The 21,856-nt window shown below is 39.8% G+C and overlaps 1 protein-coding gene across 15 annotated transcripts in view; it reads right to left on the bottom strand.

Moving 5' to 3' along the window:
• CAMK2D (calcium/calmodulin dependent protein kinase II delta) overlaps positions 1-21,856 on the bottom strand; it is a 330,923-nt gene that overhangs the window by 57,740 nt on the left and 251,327 nt on the right. For all 15 annotated transcript variants that reach the window (XM_068280781.1, XM_068280836.1, XM_068280817.1 and 12 more), the window contains exons 9-12: positions 21,335-21,429; positions 17,280-17,402; positions 16,258-16,341; positions 13,331-13,373 (exon numbers count right to left, since the gene is read on the bottom strand). In XM_068280781.1, coding sequence (XP_068136882.1) covers positions 13,331-13,373; positions 16,258-16,341; positions 17,280-17,402; positions 21,335-21,429 — 345 coding nt within the window. The remainder of the gene's footprint in view (positions 1-13,330; positions 13,374-16,257; positions 16,342-17,279; positions 17,403-21,334; positions 21,430-21,856) is intronic.

The following is a 21,856-nucleotide window of genomic DNA, read 5'->3' as shown; positions in this document are numbered from 1 at the left end:
TATTCAATGTTTCTAAACACTAAGAAGCTAATAGATTTATCCTAATATACCGTGTAGTTGAGGGAGGGTTAAGGGTTTAAGGACAAGACCAAAAGTACTACATAGTTTGAGCTTCTGAACACCTAAAAACTGATGACTGTAGGTATTTAAGCAGTGTTTAAGATGGGCTGGCCACCCCTATGTAGCTGCTTGCAATGATTTCCTACCTCCTAGCTTGTTATGCGTGATTAAAACAGTTGTGAAGTCTTGGAGATTGCAATAGAATGGAATGGGGCAATCTTTTTTTATGATGGCAAGAGATAGGTTGTAAATGGTACATCCATCAGAACAAAAAACACTCAGTTGCTTATGTGAAAGGGACCTGACACTGCATGCAGGTAGAAGAGTAGAGGGTAACCAAGTCCTGCTTGCGTCAGGTTTCTAAAGGAAAGCACAACGCTGCCTTCAGGGGCCCTGGAACCCCATGAAGAATTCCATTTGGTAGCTTTCGTAGAAACAAAGTTGGTAAAACAGATTAATTTCTGGTACTAGCACTGCACTGGGATTAGAAGAGAAATAACATATTGGAAGACTGATATCTTTACTTCACTTCTAAGCTCTTTAGCTTTCTAACTCTCTGTTTATCTGGACCATAAAGGTGACTCAAACTTTTGACTGGCAAAAAAACTGTCTTTGATTATCTCAGCCATCAGTTTAATGTCTGTACAGATATCACCTGTTTTCTACATCTGACTAATAGACATGCCAAGCAATCAGCATGACTAGCCATTTGCTTCGTTCTTGTGTACTGTGGGAAGCCTCCGTGTCTCCTTCCCCTTCTCTCTTCATAGGACACTGCATGCTGATCAGGCAAGCAAAAAGTATGCAAACTGTCATAAACTGCAGGCGGTGTGTCAGCCAAAATCATCACTGTCTGTTCATGGATTTGTTTTCTTTCTGTCACAGGTAAACACTTGAGCTGCTGGTGGTTTGTGTTGATGAAAACATGATTTTCAAAATGTGGTTGTATATTCAATTCTATTAACCTGGTTTGTTTATCATGTGTTTTTAAAACAGTATTATTTATAAATTAATGGGAAATGATTTTACTGTTTAAAACATGGATAAACATTTGGGAAGGAACATTTTCTCATTGGCTAAAGTTTTACGTTTATTAGTGTAAGAACTGAGATAACTATAGAGGTAAAATCTTCGGGACCTGTAGCACAAATCTTAATTAAATAAGTGTGAGAAAATGTGAGTGGACAAATTGAACATGTTGTTTGTAGGGTACTATGTGATCCTTATAAGGATGAAAACATCTTGAATCTTGGCGGGTGTAGCACTGAAAGGCTGCCATAACAATTTGTAATCAATCATTAAAGTCTTATGATTAGTTTGGATCTGTTCTTTCACTGGAATATTGGCAGTACTGATAACAAAGAAATAGCATGCAGAATGAAAAAGCTCTGGAATTTCAGCAAGAGTCCATATTTAGAAGTATAACTATCTTCATACAAAGGTGATACGCCATGCACACACGACCTGGCCTTTATTTCACACTCTCACAGGTCTTCTGCTGATTGCCAGACTTTTGGATATGTTTGTTGTTGTGATTGTGCATGCCTAATGCCACCAAAATATAAACCCATATGGCATCTGATCAATGTAACCATTTGTGTAATAAATCCTTTGTCTTAAATGGAGAATTGCTGTAAATAATTCAGCAGCTATGCGGAGAATACATAATTTCAATATTCTAATAAAATACATCTCACTTATGATAGCTGAAAATGTGCTTATTAAAACATAAGCATAAAATGACAACAAAAAGTGTATGAATTTAAGCCATCTAAACTCCCATCATTATCAGCAGGTCAGGGAGACTATCCGTGCCAGAATTTCAAGCCCCTGCATTAAGCAATTGTGTAGTATTCTACAGAGTAACTGCTGAAAAAGTATGAGCAACTAGAATTTTAATTAACTGCATTTTAAAATGACAATACTTGAAAGACAACCTAAACTCAGAGGAATATGGAAACTGCCATATTGTTGGCACCTTTTAAAAATGCTATTTTCCTGGCAGTTGGTCTTAACTGTTTTCATCAGAGTCACACAAACACAACCAGCACGCATCCACTCCATTCAATGTGAGTAAAAATGTGTGATTTGTGTATATATATTCTGGGTCAGCGATTTAGAAGTTATTAGAGACAGGTAGTCATTACAACAGCCAAGCAAAAAGCATTTTCAAAGCAAAATACCCTGAGCATCACAGTGGCTCAAGGTGTAATAATATATTACAGGAATGGGATGCCTGCTCGACAAAATGATGAGGGATGTGAGTGTATTCCCAATACTGTGCCTTGATTGACATGTTGGGCAGACTTGTAAGTGGATAAACCTCCCCCCCACTCCTGACAAAGTCAAGTTTACAGCTTTTTTAAATGACATCTATGAATAATTGTTTCAGGGGACTTATGTGGAAAGTATATATGCATGAGTCACTTTTAGTTATAAACTCCAGCACACCAATTGCTTTAGTCATAATTACTCTCTGCTGAAAGAGTTATGTTTTTGCCTGGACATCATGTTTAAAAAGAAGCAGGCAATGGCTTTTATTTAAATTTGCTATTAAAGAATATCATGTGGTGACTTAACTGTTTTTACTAAAAAGGGCAGAATTCTGCTGTTCAGGAAGTTTGTGGATATAACTTTACAGTGTCTCAGTTTCACTTATGTTTTATCTTCATTGTTCACTGGTATGTGAAAAGTGCTCAATGTCATTGCATTTTCTATGCTATGAGTAAAGTGCTAATCTGTGATTTATGAATGTGAACTTATTGCATGCATTAATTGTGAATAAAACCCATGTGGCCCTTTAGCTGACTCTTAGTAGGGATAAGCATGGTGTCCCTGTAAGTATCATGTCATAAATATTTTCTTAGTGCCTGTTCATTCTGGTTCTGATACCAGAAAGCTTTATAGAGTTGTGGGAAGCAACCTTCAAACATCAATCTCTACCATGCCCGGGTTTGTCTGTTGCGTTTCTGCAGCACAAAACCCCCACCTGCGTGGCTTTTTTCAGAGTTGCCACTCCTGCCACAGAATGGCACTAATCTAATCTTGAGTGGAGCGGACACTGCCATGGACCTCTGGAGAGGTACAACATACCTACCAGGGGCGTAGCAATAGGGGGTGCAGAGGTTGCGACCGCATCGGGGCCCTTGGGCCAGAGGGGCCCCAAAGGCCCTCCCTCAACTTCAGTATTAGCTCTCTATTGGTCCTGTGCTCATAATAATCACTTCTATAGATACTTTGAATAGTGGTAATCATTAACAAACTGCTCCCCATTCCCTTCTTGCACCTCTGACACTGTAGTTGCCACTGGCAGGTTTTAGAGCGCTGTATCAATTGTTACATATAGAGTGTTTGGGGGGCCCCATTGTCAAACTTGCATCGGGGCCCACAGCTCCTTAGCTACGCCACTGATACCTACACTCAGTCATGCATGCTTGGCTGAGCACCATGTATTTAGCCTGTGTAGACAGAAGGAAGGAGGAGGAGCAAGAGGCAACTGCTGTGGGTGTGATCAACACAATCATTTAAGAAAAATCTGACCTGGCAGACAGATATTCACTTGAGATATAACAAATGTAGAGTGCTTGAGATGCCTGTACAAAACATGTACAAACATTGTACAGTTGGTCCAATGAATTATGAACATTTGTTTGATATATCAAAAATCGAATCTCTGTATGATGCTTTACGGCCATGGAACATGAGATTAATTCTCTAGTGACAAGACCACCACCAGGAAATCACCTGCATGTATTTACATTGCAGTGAACTTCCCTGCCAGTGAATGGAATTATGTTGGAATTGGGAATAAGCTCGCATTATTATTGGCTGAAACGCAGCTGACAGTGAATCAGCTTTTGATGAAGAAATATTGACCCGTTTGCTGTTGAGATTCGCTGTAATCTAAGCACATTCGGGTGATTCTATTCCAGCAATTGTGTTGCTAGCAAGGCAATCACCTCTGTGCCTTTGCCTTTATTGTGCTGTAATAATAGATAGGATTTACTCTACATCATAGTGGGAACTTTATAACCTTTACATCTCTGAGGCCAGAATGGAAATACTATAAGAACACTTTGGCAATGTCCAGAATGTAATATAGAAAATAAGACTTTCTGCTCTATTCTGGTTCTCACAAGATACAGTTATATTTTCTGCATACATGTAAAAAAGTCACCCGGTAAAAACATCCGCTAGCAGAATATTGGTAAATATGTCGGTATGGATATTCTACTACTTAATTCCAATAGTAAAATATCAGTAATCTGTACTGATATTTTAATGTGACCTAACCTCTCCCTACTCTCACACAGAACTTTCCCTCTACCGATGGCTAACCCTAAGACCCCCCTGGTGGTGCCTAACAGCCCTCTTTCCCCCACAGTGTTGCCTAACCTTAACATCCCCAGTACCTAACCCTAACACCCCCCTGTTCCTAACCTAAAGCCCCCTGGTTCTTAACTATATGCCACCTGTGGTGCCTAACCTTAACCCCTACAGTTCCCACCTTACACACACACACACACACACACACACACACACACACACACACACACACACACACACACACACACACACACACACACACACACACACACACACACACACACACACACACACACACACACACCTAACACTAAGGACCCCCACCTCCTAACCCTAACCCCCAATGCTAAAAGCTGCAATTAGCAATTATAAATACTAAATAGCAGCTATAAATGGCTAAATAGCAGTTATAAGTGGCTATAAATGGTAAATAGTGGCTAATGCCTGCTACTACCATTTATAGCTGCTTAACGCAGCTTTTAACACTGCCACAATGTTTTTAACAGGGCACCTTAGGCCAGATTTATATCTTTGGTATCTTCCTATGCAGCTCCCTGGATCACACATTCCTGCTGCCAGTCCTTTCCACTAGATGTCTTCAGTTATCCCACTACACTATTCCAATCTGGCACCTATAGCAGCCTATGGTCCTTCAATTAAAACTAGATGAGTTATGTATTTTAAGGTCATCAGGGACACTATATGCATGGAATAAGTGTGTTCTCATGATTGTGTGCCCCCCCTCCCCAAATAAAAACCGAAGCCAAACCAAACTACACTAACTGTAAACTAATTTGGAGATAAGGATTGATAGAAAATGTGATGTGCATTTTCTGTAAAACATGATGTTTGTGTGCTGCATAATTATGCTTTAAAATGAAATATTTGTACACATAGCTTGCATTTTCACAATATATCTAAATTTGAAGGCCATATTTGTAACCTGTAATTATAATAATTCCTCAGGGCATCTCTGATAGATGAAGATACTCTTCCCTCTAGTTCTTACATTTAATTACAAATTATATTTAGGACACCAAGCTGACCCATTAGAAAGCATAAGTTGACAGGAGGTGAAGGCAGTAATTGCAGCAATAAAAATATATTAGTACTGGAGTAGAAGGCAAGGGAAAGCCACAGTGCTTATTAGGAGGAGAGGCTTGCAGAATAAACGGATTTATCAAGTGCAGAATAAAATGGAGAACGATGAGGAAAATCAGCATTTTCTTTGACTCTTACCTCACATGAAACACATTCCACATAAAAGGAAAATTTTCGAAAAAAAGGAAAATTAAAAAAAAAACACAATTATAACCACATAGTATGAGCTAATGTAAATGTCATGCATTGCAAACACGTCATATTGAATAGAAAGTCAGGTCTCACGAGAACAAATCCATATAGGCATTAACTCCCAAATAGAATTAGAAAAGTCAAAACTTTACTTATTTCTGCACATCTAGGCAGGAAGAATTGTTATCTGTGGCTCACACAGTGACCTCCCCTTTCTCTAATAAGCCAACCTACAAACTATATGTATAAGCATTAGTTATCTATAACCTGTCCTCAGCTACCTCTATGACAGCTGCACATTCTCACATACACATAGCACACTTTTTTCGTACATACCATTACTACTTACTATTTTTTCCCCCTTTATGACTGACAAAGTTGCCTAACGTTCACCTCTTACCATCCCCTGCCCAGTCGCCCTGCAGTGAATGCATGCTGTGTCTGAACAGCACTTAAAGGGAACCTTAACTGAGAGGGATATGGATGTTTCTTTTCAAACAATACCAGTTGCTTGGCAGTCTGCTGATCTCTTTGACTGCAGTAGTGGCTGAATCACACACCTGAAACAAGCATGCAGCTAATCCAGTCTGACTTCAGTCAGAGCACCTGATCTGCATGTTTGTTGAGGGACTGTGGCTAAATGTATTAGAGGCACTGGTTCAGCAGGAGGGTCAGGCAACTGGTATTATTTTAAAAGGAAAAATACACATCCTTTTCAGTTAAAGGTTCCTGTTAACTCATTCTCGGCCAGAACAGCAACTTAAGGGAACCCGAGGTGAGAGGGCTGTGGAGTCTGCCATTTTTATTTCCTTTTAAGCAATACCAGTTGCCTGGCAGCCCTCCTGATTCTGAGTCTCTAATGATTTTAGCCACAGACTCTGAACAAACATGCAACAGATCAGGTACTCTGACCCTGACCAGTTTTACTGGATTAAGGTGACCATACACTTATAGATTTGCAGCAGATTCGACTATAAGATAGGTTTCTGTCAGATGCCTGTCAAGTCAAATCTGACAGGATTCTATCTGATGTGTGCCACACACTTGGATTTTCATTCTGAAATCTATTGGAAATCGATCTAAATACATTATTGGACTATTAGATCCAATTCAACTCTATGGGCTATCGATCTGCTGCCAGCACCAGATGGACCTAGTTTTTAAATCCTGTCAGATAGATCAAATCGATTGAAATAGGCTGCAAATGGGTCGATCGATAGATTTGATAGAATTGATTTACGATCAATCAATTCCATAGAATCGATCAATGGCTGAAATCGACCAGGGTATGGGCCCCTTTAGCTATATGCTTGTTCCACAGTTTTGACTCACGACACTACTTATGCCAAAAGATCAATAGGGCTGCCAAGCAATTTGCATTGTTTACAAGGAAGAAATAGGACAGCCTCCATATCCTTTTCACCTCAGGTTCCCTTTAGCATGTTATTCATTCCCTCAAAGGAATACTGTAGGGGGGTCGGGGGAAAATGAGTTGAACTTACCCGGGGCTTCTATAGGTCCCCCGCAGACATCCTGTGCCCATGCAGCCACTCACCGATGCTCTGGCCCCGCCTTCAGTTCACTTCTGGAATTTCAGGCTTTAAAGTCTGAAAACCACTGCGCCGGCGTAGCCGTGTCCTCGCTCCCGCTGATGGCACCAGGAGCGTACTGCACAGGCACAGACCATACTGGGCCTGCGCAGTAGGCTCCTAGTGACATCAGCGGGAGCAAGGACACGGGAACACAGGTGCAGTGGTTTTCAGACTTTAAAGCCTGAAATTCCAGAAGTGAACCGGAGGCGGGGCCGGAGCATTAGGGAGTGGCTGTGCGGGCACAGGATGTCTGCGGGGGACCATTAGAAGCCCCGGGTAACTTCAACTCATTTTCCCCCGACCCCCCTGCAGTATCTCTTTTTCTTCTGTTTTAAGAAGGCAACTACACCAAGCTTTGCTTTTTTAGTAGGAGGGCTTTTTGGTCCCTTTTATCCCCCTATACATTCCTAGTAGTTTGGGTCACCCTGAGCTGCTTGGTTACTCTGTAGTATCCCTTTAATATCCCATGCCCAGCCACCCTGCATTTAATGCATGCTCTCTTATGCTAGGTACACAGCATACACTTTTCTGGCAGATTTACCTGCCAGATCAATTATTACCGACATGTCTGATCTGAATTGCTATAGATTTTTAGATTTTCTGATCGTCTTTTGATCATTTTTTCGAACGATTTTTGTTCAGTTCTATAAAAATTGATTAAAAAAATCTAAAAAAAGGATTGGAAAAATCGATTGAAATTCAGTTGGAACATGTTGGAAATAATCGATCTGGCAGGTAAATCTGCCAGAAAATTGTATGGTGTGTACCTAGCATAAGAACGGCACTTAACTCATTATCTGTGAGAGCAGAAACCTAGCATGTCAGCCATTCCCTTACTACTGCCTGCCCAGCTGCCCTGCAGTGAATCCATGCACTCTCTTTGCACAGCACTTAACTCATTTTCTGTGAGAATAGCAGCTTAGCATGTAACCCATTTCCCTTACTACCCCGCATGAATGCCCTGCCAGAGAATAAACCTACCATGTAACCCATTCCCTGCCTGCACATTGTACTTGTGCTTTACTCATTCTGTGTCTGTACAGCTATCAAGCACTTATCTCAGCTTGCATAAGGATGTATGCAATAAACTTCGTTAAGCAAAATTACACGTGTAAATTTTTATAGTATGACGAGTAAAGTAGAATTCAATACATTACATTGTTGTTTATTGGATTTACATGCAATGCATTAGTCTCTACTCATCCTGTGTTAAGACTTTACACAGGTAATTTTGCTTAAAGGGATACTTAAGTCTAGTAAAAAAAAAAAAGGCCAGTTTTACTTACCTTGGGCTTCTACCGGCCCCCTGCAGACATCCTATGCCCACACCGTTACTCTACGATCCACCGGCCCCACGCCACGGTTTCATTTTCGCTACTGCATCCTTGTTCGCACTCCTGTTGCTGGGAGTGTCCTGCGCAGGCGTGGTAGAGGTTTTCTCGTACTGCACCTGTGCAGGACGCTCCTGGCGACGGGAGCGCAAACGAGGACGTGTGCGGCCAGGGCTGGGAAGGCGCAGTGGATGGCGACAGGCTCAGTTGTTCAAAATGAAACTGAGCCGTGGCAGGTGACCGAAGGATCATAGATTACCAGCGCAGGCACAGGGCTTCTGCAGGGGGCTGGTAGAAGTGCCAGGTAAGTAAAACTGGCTTTTTTTATTTTTTACTATACTTAAGTATCCCTTTAACGCAGGTTATTGAATACTCCCCATAGTCACTTAGCTCCATTTCTGCCTGCACAGCAACTATACATTTATCCTTCACACTTTGACTCATAATTACTGCAATTGCATTGCAAAGTCTGTCTATTCTCTCTAATTTCAAAGAATGAAAGTTGCTAATGACCTAAAGGTACAGACTAACCAGCAAGCTCATGGTGACCCAGAACTCATTGGAGAGTGTAAGGGACTACAATGGTCCTAAAAGCCCCCATACTAAGATGTTAAGAAAAACAAAAGTTTGCAACCTTTTGTTTTTCTTAACATCTTATTATGGGTTTTTTTTTAGGACCATTGTAGTCCCTTACACACTCCAATGAGTTCTGGGTCACCATGAGCTTGCTGGTTAGTCTGTACCTCTCGGTGTTACAAGCCCTACTGCATAGAGCCAAATTAATCCATGCCATGCACTGATGAGAATCAAACAACCCAAAACAGTATGTATGCATGTTGGATTATTATGGCTCTGTACTTATTAACAAGATGACACATCATTGCATTCCAGCGGTTCTGGAGGTGTGTTTAGCTGCTAAGGGTACAATGGTTAATTTTCATATATTCTGCAGTGATGCCCTGGGAGACATCTCAAGCTCACTCCAACCTGAATTATCGCTAATGACCTAAGTTACAGCTCCAGACTAAAGGTCAAAGGAATGACCCTCAACTCTAGCCTTGACTTAGCAAAAACCATCTGCTTTTGGGTAGTAAAGTCTTGCCACCTATTGCCTTTTTATGTCAGACTACAATGAGGGTTACTTAGTAATTTTTTAGTAGTGCAAGTGCAAACACACAACCGCAACAAACTACAGCAGTGTTTTATCCAGACTGACAGGCATGTGACTGCAGTCACGCAACCGACACAAGCACTAATCTACTAACAACCTACACTACAGACATAACTCAGGAGAGCGTTGCAAGCTTTATTACTCGATCACAGATGGTTGTTACTAAATCTAGTCCTATTAGTTAGTCGTAATCGTATTCTCCACTAATCTCTAACCTGGAGAGGTCTTATAAACCATGCCCTAAGTATTTTATAATTCATATCCTTTTAAAGAAGCCCTACAAAATGTGGTGAGACCAGTGCGCTTTCCATTTAACATGCTCAAGAACAACATATACCACAAATAAAAATATATACTGAATATAAGCTACTTGTTGGCAACATATTCCATACTACAGTAGTCTTACATTGCTACTTATCCTTTATAATATTAATGAAAGCTGTTATAGTTGCATGAAATCTGATGATACCAAGAGGGCAGATTTACTAAAGGGCTCTTGCCATAGCTATAAAACTCATGTAAACGTTATAATTTCCCCCATTTCTTGAAAAGAGTCGGAAATTTAAAGCATATTTAATGCAATGTACTAATTACATTACCCCTAGTAATGTCTACATTTTATAAAGAAGTAGAATACTGCTCACTGTAAAGCACAGAAAGTATATTTGAAAATAATGGCAGTATACCCATTAGTAAATCTTTTTTAAACACAAGTTGATGTAAAGGTAATGATGCTTAAACGTGTGTAGACAGGGTTTATTATCAACCATTTTAACAGGTAACTAATAACGATAGTAGTTTACAAGGCTGTTTTAGTGTGTTGAAGTGCAGTTATAGAAAATGTTTAAAAATGCCATAAATTAAAAATGACACTTTAAAAAGGAACTGTAGTGAAAGTAACATAGTGAATAAAATTGCTTATTTTTACAATATTCATGTATAGATCATTTAGTCAGTGTTTGCCCATTGTAAAATATTTCCTCTCCCTGATTTGCATTCTGAAATGTATCACTGGTGGTGACATCTTTAGTTCTGCCAGATGATCTGTCCGGCATGTTCATTACTGAGCGTTTTATGCACAGAAGAAGATATAGCAGATGGAATAAGCTGTTATTTTCCACAATGCAATGAGGTTCACAGACAGCAAACTGTCAGGACCATGGTCATGACATCACACTGTGGAAGGGGTTTCACCACAATATTAGCCATACAGACTCCCCAATGATCTATTCGAGAAAAGGTAAAGATTTCTCGTGTGAAAGGGGGTATCAGCTACTGATTGGAATGAATTTTAAGCCTTGGTTAGATTTTCCATTTACATTAGATAACTATTTGCTGTGTATTCATATTTTGTCTATAAAGCTTGACTGATGGTCATTGGATATCATGCTTTCTAATTAAGAGGCCAAGTGGCATGTCCTAACTGCTGCATTTAAGAGGAAAAGAAGACCTACTACATACGTTAATAGGGAATATCATATATCTCTACAAATGTATCACTTTTGCCCCACCATAAATTGCTTTAGCCACTGAAAGTGGCTATATGTTAAGATAATTAAGCAATCAGTTGAAATTATTGTACAAATACACAATTCAATATAACCTTTAATACAATAAATGGTAATCTTTGAAATGCAAACAGGAAACACAACTTGCTAGCAAAGTTAGTGTTATGTTAACAATATTACTCTGTCCCTGATCCTATTAGATTTATATTTACCTCTAACACATTTAGACAAGTCATTTTCCAAGCCTCCTACCAACCTCAACCTCTGTATTCCCCTCAAAGCATTAACCATGAGCTAGATAGGCTAACGAGCCTTACACCAATTTCCCTTTTCCATTGTTCCTATGTACTGTATTGATTTAATATTAAGAACCTTGAGAATATCCCAAGCACATACATGCGGCTTTTGGGTTTTCATAGCCTTGTCATTCTTATTTTCTTTCCTAACCATACTAGAGACTTGTTTTATCTAGTTTCTACTGTCTCCACATGACTTTCTCAGTAGTGTGTAGTACTCAAATCTCTCATATCCATATTACGCTGGGAATTCACGATGAGTTTTTACGGTCGATTTTCTGTCCGATCGATTTTCGATTTGTTTTTCCATTCGATTTCCCACTCTATTCTCTTATCTTTTCTTATCAATTTTCATTCACTACTATGAGAAATCAAGCAGTAAAATGATTGAAAGTAAGATGGGACATGTCTGAAATTATTTAACGAACCATCTATCTGCCGAAAAAACGCACGGTGTATTCCCAGCATTATAATCAAATCTCCATCTATTGCTGCCAGCCTTGCTCCTCATGACCATTGTGGTGCAGAATCACTGCTTTAGAAGAGATAAACATCTAGGCTTTATAAAACAGAATAATCAATTATTCATAGTCCACACATCACAGGTAGAAGTAATTATGTGTCCACTATTTACCTTGGATGAGACAGAATTGTTGGGTTGCACAGTTTTTGAATTTCTCTATAGCTCTAGTAGGATTTCATTTTGGAACACCTCAATATCATTTTCACTTCACATCACAAAATGCATTACAAATTGTTCTAGCTTTTATTTATACTTCAACTGAAGAACCACAATCCCATAATCCACAGATTTAGGCATCTCAGCTAATATTTATGAAAAGACATATCCACATCTAATAGATGTCAACCTAATGTGCAGTTACAGTGAAGTGGACTGAAGGAGAGAAGATATTATTTGCCATTCAAGTAAACAGAACAAGTCAATATAATAAAGCATTGGCAAATTACATCTTTTTAATAGAAGCACATAAACGGATTTACTGTGTAATAAATGATCAAAGCAATGGTGTTAAGGGAATAGTTACTAAACACAGGTTCTCCAGATTCAGGAACGCCATAAATGAGAACAAATTGATCTGTGCTAAGCTTATTGCAGAGCCTTCAAGATGTAAAACCCCTAAAGACTAGTTGGAATGCTAATCATTTAAATACCCACCCAGTTAGCCAAGATTATTCTCACAATTTCATTACATCTTAACTCAGTTCTATGTAATTAGGCAGAATTTCCCTTCCAGGACATAACCCCCCTGCTTAGTGGCCACAACACAAGTGATATTATGGCCTCAATTCACTAACCTTAACTCCGTCTTTAATAACTCTTCTGAGCTGTTTTACAGTTATCACAATTATATCACCATGGTGATAACTGTAAAACAGCTCGAGTTATTAAAGACAGGAGTTAAGGTTAGTGAATTGAGGCCATTTTTTGTCAGTTACCAACCCAGGCTATCAGTTTAACATCTTCACTTGACACTTTACTTACTATGAAGGAAAAAGTAAGAAAACGAAAATAAAAAGGATTCCAGGCATCAATAGAGTAATAAAACCCAGCTAATGTGATGTTGCTTGCTAATTAATTGTTTTGTATGTACATATTTATGTTAAATATTAAGTATACATTTTTAGAAAAACAATTCTTTAATGAAATACAGCCACATAATATTTCAGCTGTGCTGTGAAATATTTATCTGGATAATAATGATCTATATTTGAACACATTTAAACAACATACCTGAAAAGTTTCTGGTGGCCAGCATAGTGGTCAAAATAGCTCCCTTAAAAAGAATTACACTTAGCATTAATACAGTACAAATAAACATGTTTTATTACTAGCAAGAGTATAATCTAACATAGCAGTGCCATTGTATAAAAATGCAGTGTGGTTAGTTGAGTGAAGCAGAAATCCTCTTAAAGGAGTCATACGAGCTGATTAAAAAAAAAAGATTTACTTACCCGTGCCTTGCTCCAGCCCCTAGCAGCCACTATGTCCCTCGTCATAGCTCTGCTCCCAACTGGTGGCCCGGGGTCCCCTCCGGTGTAGATGCTGATGTGCATCTACTGCGCCTGTGCAACAGCCGCTCTTGGTCTCGATGATGTAGTCTGGAGTGTTCTGCGCTGGTGCACAACTACTGCGCCTGCCCAGTACACTCCAGAAGACAGCAGAGCGACTCAGAGGTGCTCTCATGAAGGGGCAGTAGATACCGACCTGGCAAAGTCGGCATCTGCACCGGAGGGGACCACGAGCCACCAGAGCTGCAGCGAGGGCACAGGACGGCTGCTAGGGGCTGGAGGAAAACTTGGGTAAGTAAATCTTTGGGGATGCAGATTAGCTGCTGCAGCATGACACATGGATACTGTTGCCCTGCTCTAGACATAGCGATAGTGAGCGTCAGTGTACAGAGCTGGAAGTTTGATTTCTCATGGGGGTAATGTCACAGGGTGCTGTCTGTTACTTGGGTCTGTTTTGGGAGTTGTCTGTTGCTGGGGTCTGCAATGTTATGCTTCATTCCAAAGATTTGATTTCTGTTTCCAGTTATGAAATCAAGTCTGAAAGTCCACAGTACAAACTCAGTACAAAATGTTCCTACACTGAAAGTATCATTGGCCCATATGCAATTCACTTTTTCTCCTGTGTTCTCTCCTAGGAGATAATTTTTTTAACTTCTTTTTAAAAGAACTTTTCAGCACTTTGAAAATTAAAAAAAAGTATGAAAAAGTAGGTGAAAAGGACAACCACATTTATTTAGAATATTTTCTCACTAACTGGGGTGGGGGTTTAAAGGGCATTTTATTGACAAGGTGTGAAAATATCCACTAGGAAAAAACTCGGGAGAAAAAGTTTATTCATATGGACCCTTGTGTTTCTTACTAAATATTGCTAAAAAAATACTGTTTATTAGTGATAAGTAAGTCATTTTATAATTTGATGTTATTAACCACCCTGGCGTTCTATTAAGATCGCCAGGGCGGCTGCGGGAGGGTTTTTTTTAAATAAAAAAAAAACTATTTCATGCAGCCAACTAAAAGTTGGCTGCATGAAAGCCCACTAGAGGGCGCTCCAGAGGCGTTCTTCTGATCGCCTCCGGCGGCCAAAAGTAACACGGAAGGCCGCAATGAGCAGCCTTCCGTGTTTTGCTTACTTCGTCGCCATGGCGACGAGCGGAGTGACGTCATGGACGTCAGCCGACGTCCTGACGTCAGCCGCCTCCGATCCAGCCCTTAGCCCTGGCCGGAACTATTTGTTCCGGCTGCGCAGGGCTCAGGCGGCTGGGGGGACCCTCACTCTCAGGCAGCACACGCGGCTGGCAAAGTGCCGGCTGCGTGTGCTGTACTTTATTTCATCAAAATCGGCCCAGCAGGGCCTGAGCGGCACCCTCTGGCGGTAATGGACGAGCTGAGCTCGTCCATACCGCTAAGGTGGTTAAAGTGATTTTTTTTTATTTTACAGCTAACTATGAAACTCAAAAATTTCCAGTCAGTTCAAATTTGACATCTTTGCAACAATGACAACAGTACAGTGTTTTGCGCATTCGGCTACAAACTGTACACAAACTCTCATCTTCCATAATGAGCTGCAAAGAGCAGAACTCGTTACTTTATTTGCACTAAAAAAATAATTGCTACAGGTTAACACAAACAGATTTTTCTGTTAAGGTGCCCAATAACAGTACAATTATAATTGTAATGGTGATCAGTCAACAACAAGTTAGATGATCGAAAAAAAAAACATTTTATTAGATTAGGTTGTGATGGATAGGAAGTACAGATTGGTCCATTGATGGTGAAATAATCAATGTATTATGAAATATTATTTCTAATCACAGTTATCTGATCATGGGCACCTATAGTAAATCTTTTTTAAGAATACGTTTGTATACACAGATATAAAACAAAAACAAAGCTGAAATAATATTCTCCAAAATCATTACATTCAGGGGTGTAACTACAGGGGAGCAGTCCTCATGGCTGGAGGGGGGAGGGGGAGCTAGAGCTGTAAGGGGGCCCCAACTACTACTCCCTCCACGCCCTCCAATAAAGGGATCCATCCTTTAGATCAGGTGTTTTTGTGGCTATACTTGTTATGGGTGAGAGAAGAATATGTAAGTGGAGAATACTCTTCAAGATTGGACTTTTGACATTCAAATCCCTGAACAATTTAGGCCCTGGATACATGAAGGACTTGCTGAAAACGCACCACACCTCTCACAACCTCAGATCAGCAGGTTTCATAAACTTGGTCACTCCCAGAGTGCACCTCAAAAACTTTGGAGCCAGAGCTTTCTGTCATGCTGCCTTTACCCTTTGGAACTCCCTACCACACACAGTAAAGACATATCCTTCCCTGGAGTTATTCAAATCCAGATTGAAAAGCCACCTGTTTAGCCTGGCATTTCTGGACTTATAGAGTTCTTCTTCTGTACCACAATGTACCAATCAACCAAGTATTGGTCTGAGCCTTGCTAATGCACTTTGAGTCCTACGGGAGAAAGGCGCTTTACAAATGTTATTTGTTGTTTGTTGATGATGTACACACTTATTTTAGGTTTTGCTGGGGGGGAGGGGGGACCATGATTTGTAGTTACACCCCCGATTACAATGTACACAGATAACTTAGAGAAGTCTCACCAAGATTAACTAGTTTAAAACTATTCTAATTACCTTCAATTTCCTTCGGGCGTTAAACTTCTTCAAACAATCTACAGTTTCTTGTCTGTGCATCATGGAGGCAACAGTGGAACGTTGCTAGAAAACAAAATAGAGATCACGTGACCACCACAAAGCAGCGAGTAATAATATCATAACATGCATATAACAAACATAAATTAAGACAGCCCAGACCTATGGAGATGATTTAATCCTCCACCTCTAAACAGGAACTTAGTACATAGTTTCTCACTGTGACGACCTGATTAACAAAAAGTGAAGATGAATGGAGAGCCTAAATGATCCAGCACACAGGGGCTGTTGCCTAACAAGTTTAGCTGTGTGCACTTCACTTTTCTTTACGGTCCTGTTTTGCAGCAAACCTTGTACATATTTTTTAAAGTCTGTTATTAGGGCGCAAACTGAGTCACATTAGATCACTCTAAACTTTGCCTAAGTGTAAATGAAATTGTGGATGTGCAACTGTAGTAGCGTATATGCACCAGCAGTGAAAAGGGGTTGTAATAAATCCAGGATTACCTGTATATTGTACGTAATTTTCCACAAAAGGAGCATGCACATTGCTGCAGCACTATTATTTTACTAATCTTTCAGCAATCCTCACTACAATCTGATATGACACAAATGAGGGTTGCAAACATTTGCCGTCTAAAAGAAACACAATTTTTTAAAGATTTGCATGCAGGTTTGCTGAATCACACAGAATCTCCATTGCACTGTCACTAGTCTCTTTCAGTAAATCTGGGCCTAAGTATTAATCATCCATAGCTATTTAACTAATACATTTCTTCTCCATTTTCCTCAAAAATAGTCTGTCAAGATGTAAGATTAAAAAGCAAAAAATATATACAAAATTCATGTTTTACCTATGCGAGTTAGCAACGCAAATACATTATCTACACTTTCAAATTGATCCAAAAATAGCTGTCCTTGCTGCCTATCAGCTGGATATCTTTTCATTGCTGAAGATAAACATAATAATAATATTGTATCATCATTATTTTTGTTTATCTTACACAGATCCATGGATGTTTGAGGGCTTCTGATGCAGTGATTCGTTTGGCTGGATTGATGGTAAGCATTTTATTTATCAGGTCTTTGGCTTCAGGAGTCACCGTATCCCACTCTGGTGAAGGAAACTGGAACACACATTAAAAAAAGAATGAAAATTATAAACACAATGTATGTCATCTTTTTGTTTATTAAAAAAAAATGTTTTTTTTAGTGTTATTTATCTTATTGCACTTTGGATAAAGGAAAATTATCCAACTTATAGGATACAAACAGGAAAATAGCTGGAAAAACTATAGTAAAAATTGATAATTATACCATAATAAATTATAGAAAAAAAACTATTTTGCAAGATGATCTCATTTGCCAGGACCAAACCAGACTTTATTAAGCTCCTTACACACAACAGCATATGTACAGCAGCCCCTGACCTCTCTTGGTCAGAGATCCATCCTGGTGGATCACTTCGGCCATCAGCATTGTTCTCCCTGCTTAGCCGGCTCCCATGCTACATCACTCCTGTGCCACTCCATCATCCCTTTCCCCCTCCCTCAAAACAACAGAATGAGTTGCTAGCCTGCAGGCTAGTGATGCACCTGTCAGCCTTGGCTCTGCAAGGTTGCCAGCTCGAGGGTTTGGGTACTTATCCCCGCTGGGTGACATTGATATTGCATGTGTACAGGACATCTGCCATCTGGAACATCACTGATTGGAGATGTACAATAGCATATAAAAACATAGATCCTGTCCTACCAGCTATATGTAGAGGACACTTTGAATCAGGATTATCTGCAATTTCAGTCACAGTTCCGTGAGTAAATTATTACTCTACTAGGTGACCTAAGCCCGTTTAAAAACGGGCTCTAGGTCTGTGTGGAATCCCCATCTCCTCTCCTCCATTCCCCTCCCACTCTCCACCGCAGTGTCACCGCGCATGCGCGCACCCGTTGCACGCGCACTCTGCACGCAAACCTGGCCGTCCGCTGACACGCCGCCCGCTCGGCTCCCTGGTCCCAAACTATCCCTGTGTAGCGTTGTCCGTGCTGCGCACATGCTCACAATGGTTCAGCATGGACAACGCTACACAGGGACAGCGCACGGACACAGGGGTTTTATTATAGAGGATTTTCCTTGTTTTTCTCAAGGATAAAGACCTGGTGGCAGTAAATATCTACTCAGCATTGATTTCTTTTCTTTCCAGACAGTTTATTGTTTCTACAGCGCCATAACCTTATTTACACTAATTCTGAAAGCCTGATAGTATGCCATGATGATCTTTATTACTAACCACCGGTACTAACATGGATCCAATAAAATCCTATTTTCTTTCTCATGGCGTGCATGGAAAGGCAACACATTTGTATGTCTTACAGCTATATCCCACTTTCTTTCATCCATATGGCATTAGTCCATAGGTTTTTTTATGAGAATTGCATGGCGTGTTTATGGTATTGATGTGAATTTTAACTATTTTATGATTTCTGGCACTTTGATGAACATCTGGTATTGCTGATCAGGAGCATGTGAAAACTTTTTGAACTTTCATTGTGTCACAGCAGAAATGTGATCTGCCAATCTCTTGTATCAGAAATGTCATGAAATAGTGATGTGTACTATGGACCGATATGTGAAAGCAGTTGGGCCTGTCCCTTGCTGTACTCACAGGACTGCTTAATCTCAATCTTTCACATGGCCCTTAGAGCGTCTCTTCAGGTCCTTCTCTGTGTCCTAAGGTGGCAAACTGGGTATGGTACCTAAATCAGTAATAATGTCTGACCCCTTGGATGGTCAAAAGGGCTATGGGTAATGGATCCATAGGCTTTTAAGTCTTGCTATCCTAAGCGTCATACCGTATTGAGTGCTGTGAGAGGCTAGTTAGTTGTTTTTTCATCAACCCTTAGCCTGTCAATGTTTTTCTTCTACAACTTTACAGGAGTTAGCAATCTAATCCTAACCATAGTCATAGTATAATATCCCTATCATAGTCTAAGGACAGTTTTTTAAAGAGTCAGGGGTGGGGGGGAAATCATTAACTTAGCAGTATGTTTTTGGAGGAAACCAGAGAGCCAGGATGATAACCACGCAGACATAGTAGAACATATGAACTATATGCAAACAGTGGGACAAGGGAAGCCTCCCCGAAAAGCTTAGTGGAGATGAAGATTTCATTTTTCAGCATGACCTGGCACCTGCTCATAGTGCCAAAACCACTGGTAAATGGTTTACTGACCATTGTATTACTGTGCTCAATTGGCCTGCCAACTCTCCTGACCTGAACCCCATAGAGAATCTGTGGGATATTGTGAAGAGAAAGTTGAGAGACGCAAGACCCAACACTCTGGATGAGCTTAAGGCCGCTATCGAAGCATCCTGGGCCTCTATAACACCTGAGCAGTGCCACAGGCTGATTGCCTCCATGCCACGCCGCATTGAAGCAGTCATTTCTGCAAAAGGATTCCCGACCAAGTATTGAGTGCATAACTGAACATAATTATTTGAAGGTTGACTTTTTTTGTTTTAAAAACACTTTTCTTTTATTGGTCGGATGAAATATGCTAATTTTTTGAGATAGGAATTTTGGGTTTTCATGAGCTGTATGCCAAAATCATCAATATTAAAACAATAAAAGGCTTGAACTACTTCAGTTGTGTGTATTTGAATCTAAAATATATGAAAGTCTAATGTTTATCAGTACATTACAGAAAATAATGAACTTTATCACAATATGCAAATTTTTTGAGAAGATCCTGTATATAGGCTTTTCCCTGTGCCCACATTTCCCGGGGGCTATGTAATAAGTACGCTGCACATCTGTCCAGTGCTAGTTCCTGTAATGTCACCCTACGATCTGGCAATGATCCTTTAGGGGGACAGTCTAATGTTTATCAGTACATTACAGAAAATAATGAACTTTATCACAATATGCTAATTTTTTTGAAGGTCCTGTATATATATATATATATATATATATATATATATATATATATATATATATATATATATATATATATATAATTATAATGTATACCAGACCTCTGATTAACACATTTTGGTAAGTTGCAGGAAAATATTTCAATAAAATTAATGGTACCACTTGTTGCACAGAAATCCCTGGGAAATTGAACGCCAGGGAGGTAAATAACCAAAAGCCAGTGGTGTCCTGCCTCTTCACTTGTTCTGAAGTTCCTTAAAGAGACTCTGTAACAAATTGTTTATCTTTATTTCTTCTATGCTATAAATTCCTATGCCTTTTCTAATGTGGTCTGGCTTACTGCAGCTTTTCCTAATTGCACAGTAGCTGTGTTATCTCTGTTATATGATCTAATCTTCTCTCTATAGTCGGCACAGTCAGGCTGAGGCAGTCAGACTGGAATGTGCAGGGCTGCTTGTGATTAGCTAGAAGCTGTACACACCCCCTGCAGGCTCTGTGTGACTAACACACTCTGCTTAGCTGAGCCTATTAGAAGCTGGTTAGTTTGTTTGTAAACACTGCCTAAAACTGGCAATTACAAGCCAGGTTTGCAGCAGAGAATGGCAGAAACAGCACAGAGGGGACCAGGAGCACATAATGAATAGAATGGTATGCTTTTTATTGTAAGAATTTCAGAGTACAGATTCTCTTTAAACTCAGGGGGATGACCTGAGCAAGGTTTGGCACCGGCAATCCAGGGATATCTATTCCTGTGGAGGTTCCAGCACTGTGGTTTCTTCACAGTGGATTAGATGCAAACAGTGTCCTGGTTCAGATCTGACCCAGGGAATCTCACCCTGCAAAGCAAGAGTGCCATCCACTACGCCAACATGCCACCAGGAGAAGGAGTTCAAAAGGAAGCTGTCTGTGTAATCTTTTCAGTGCAAATTAAGTATATGCAAAAACATCAGAAAAATACAATAAACCGTATGGCACTCTAAACTACTACCTGGATCATATAACTATCAATACCATATAAATATGGTAACTAAAATAGATACACATCACTTTTCACTCTTGGTACACAGTTTAATGGTGCTGAAGTTACAACAGCTTGGTACATTTAGATTTGATTTAACATATACTTACATCATAAGCACCCGCTTTAATTTGCTGGTACAGTCTGTGCTGGTCCTCATCCCAAAAAGGAGGATAACCCACCAGAAGAATGTAAAGGATCACACCTGATTAAGAATAAATACATTTGTAAGAAAAGAAAATTATATAAAATGTATATTGTGGTCCTTTTTTAAACAGGTATGTGCAGTTTAGAATTTTTATGCAGTTTTATTTTTGTGCTTTAAACAGAATTATTCACATCACAACTGTCATTCTAAAGGACATAAGAAGTCCCCACCATAGACTACTGCAAATTGTTTGATGAAGCCAGTTAACCTACCACTATAGTTTTAAGCTGTGGGATGAAGCTGAAGTAAACATCGAGAGAACATACAAATTATATGCAGAAGGTGTCCTGGTTGGGACTTCAACCAGTGTTGTTGGACATCAATGCTATCATGCCAGCTCTTGAGCAGACAGTCATTTTTCAAGTACTGATTTTGGATTGGTGAAACGAGGAAAGGAACAGACTACAGATCCAGCATGGACATA

Source organism: Hyperolius riggenbachi, chromosome 1, assembly GCF_040937935.1.
Source record: "Hyperolius riggenbachi isolate aHypRig1 chromosome 1, aHypRig1.pri, whole genome shotgun sequence".
Lineage (NCBI taxonomy): Eukaryota > Metazoa > Chordata > Amphibia > Anura > Hyperoliidae > Hyperolius > Hyperolius riggenbachi.
The sequence above is the reverse complement of the archived record's forward strand: the minus strand, read 5'-3'. Positions and strand labels throughout refer to the sequence as shown.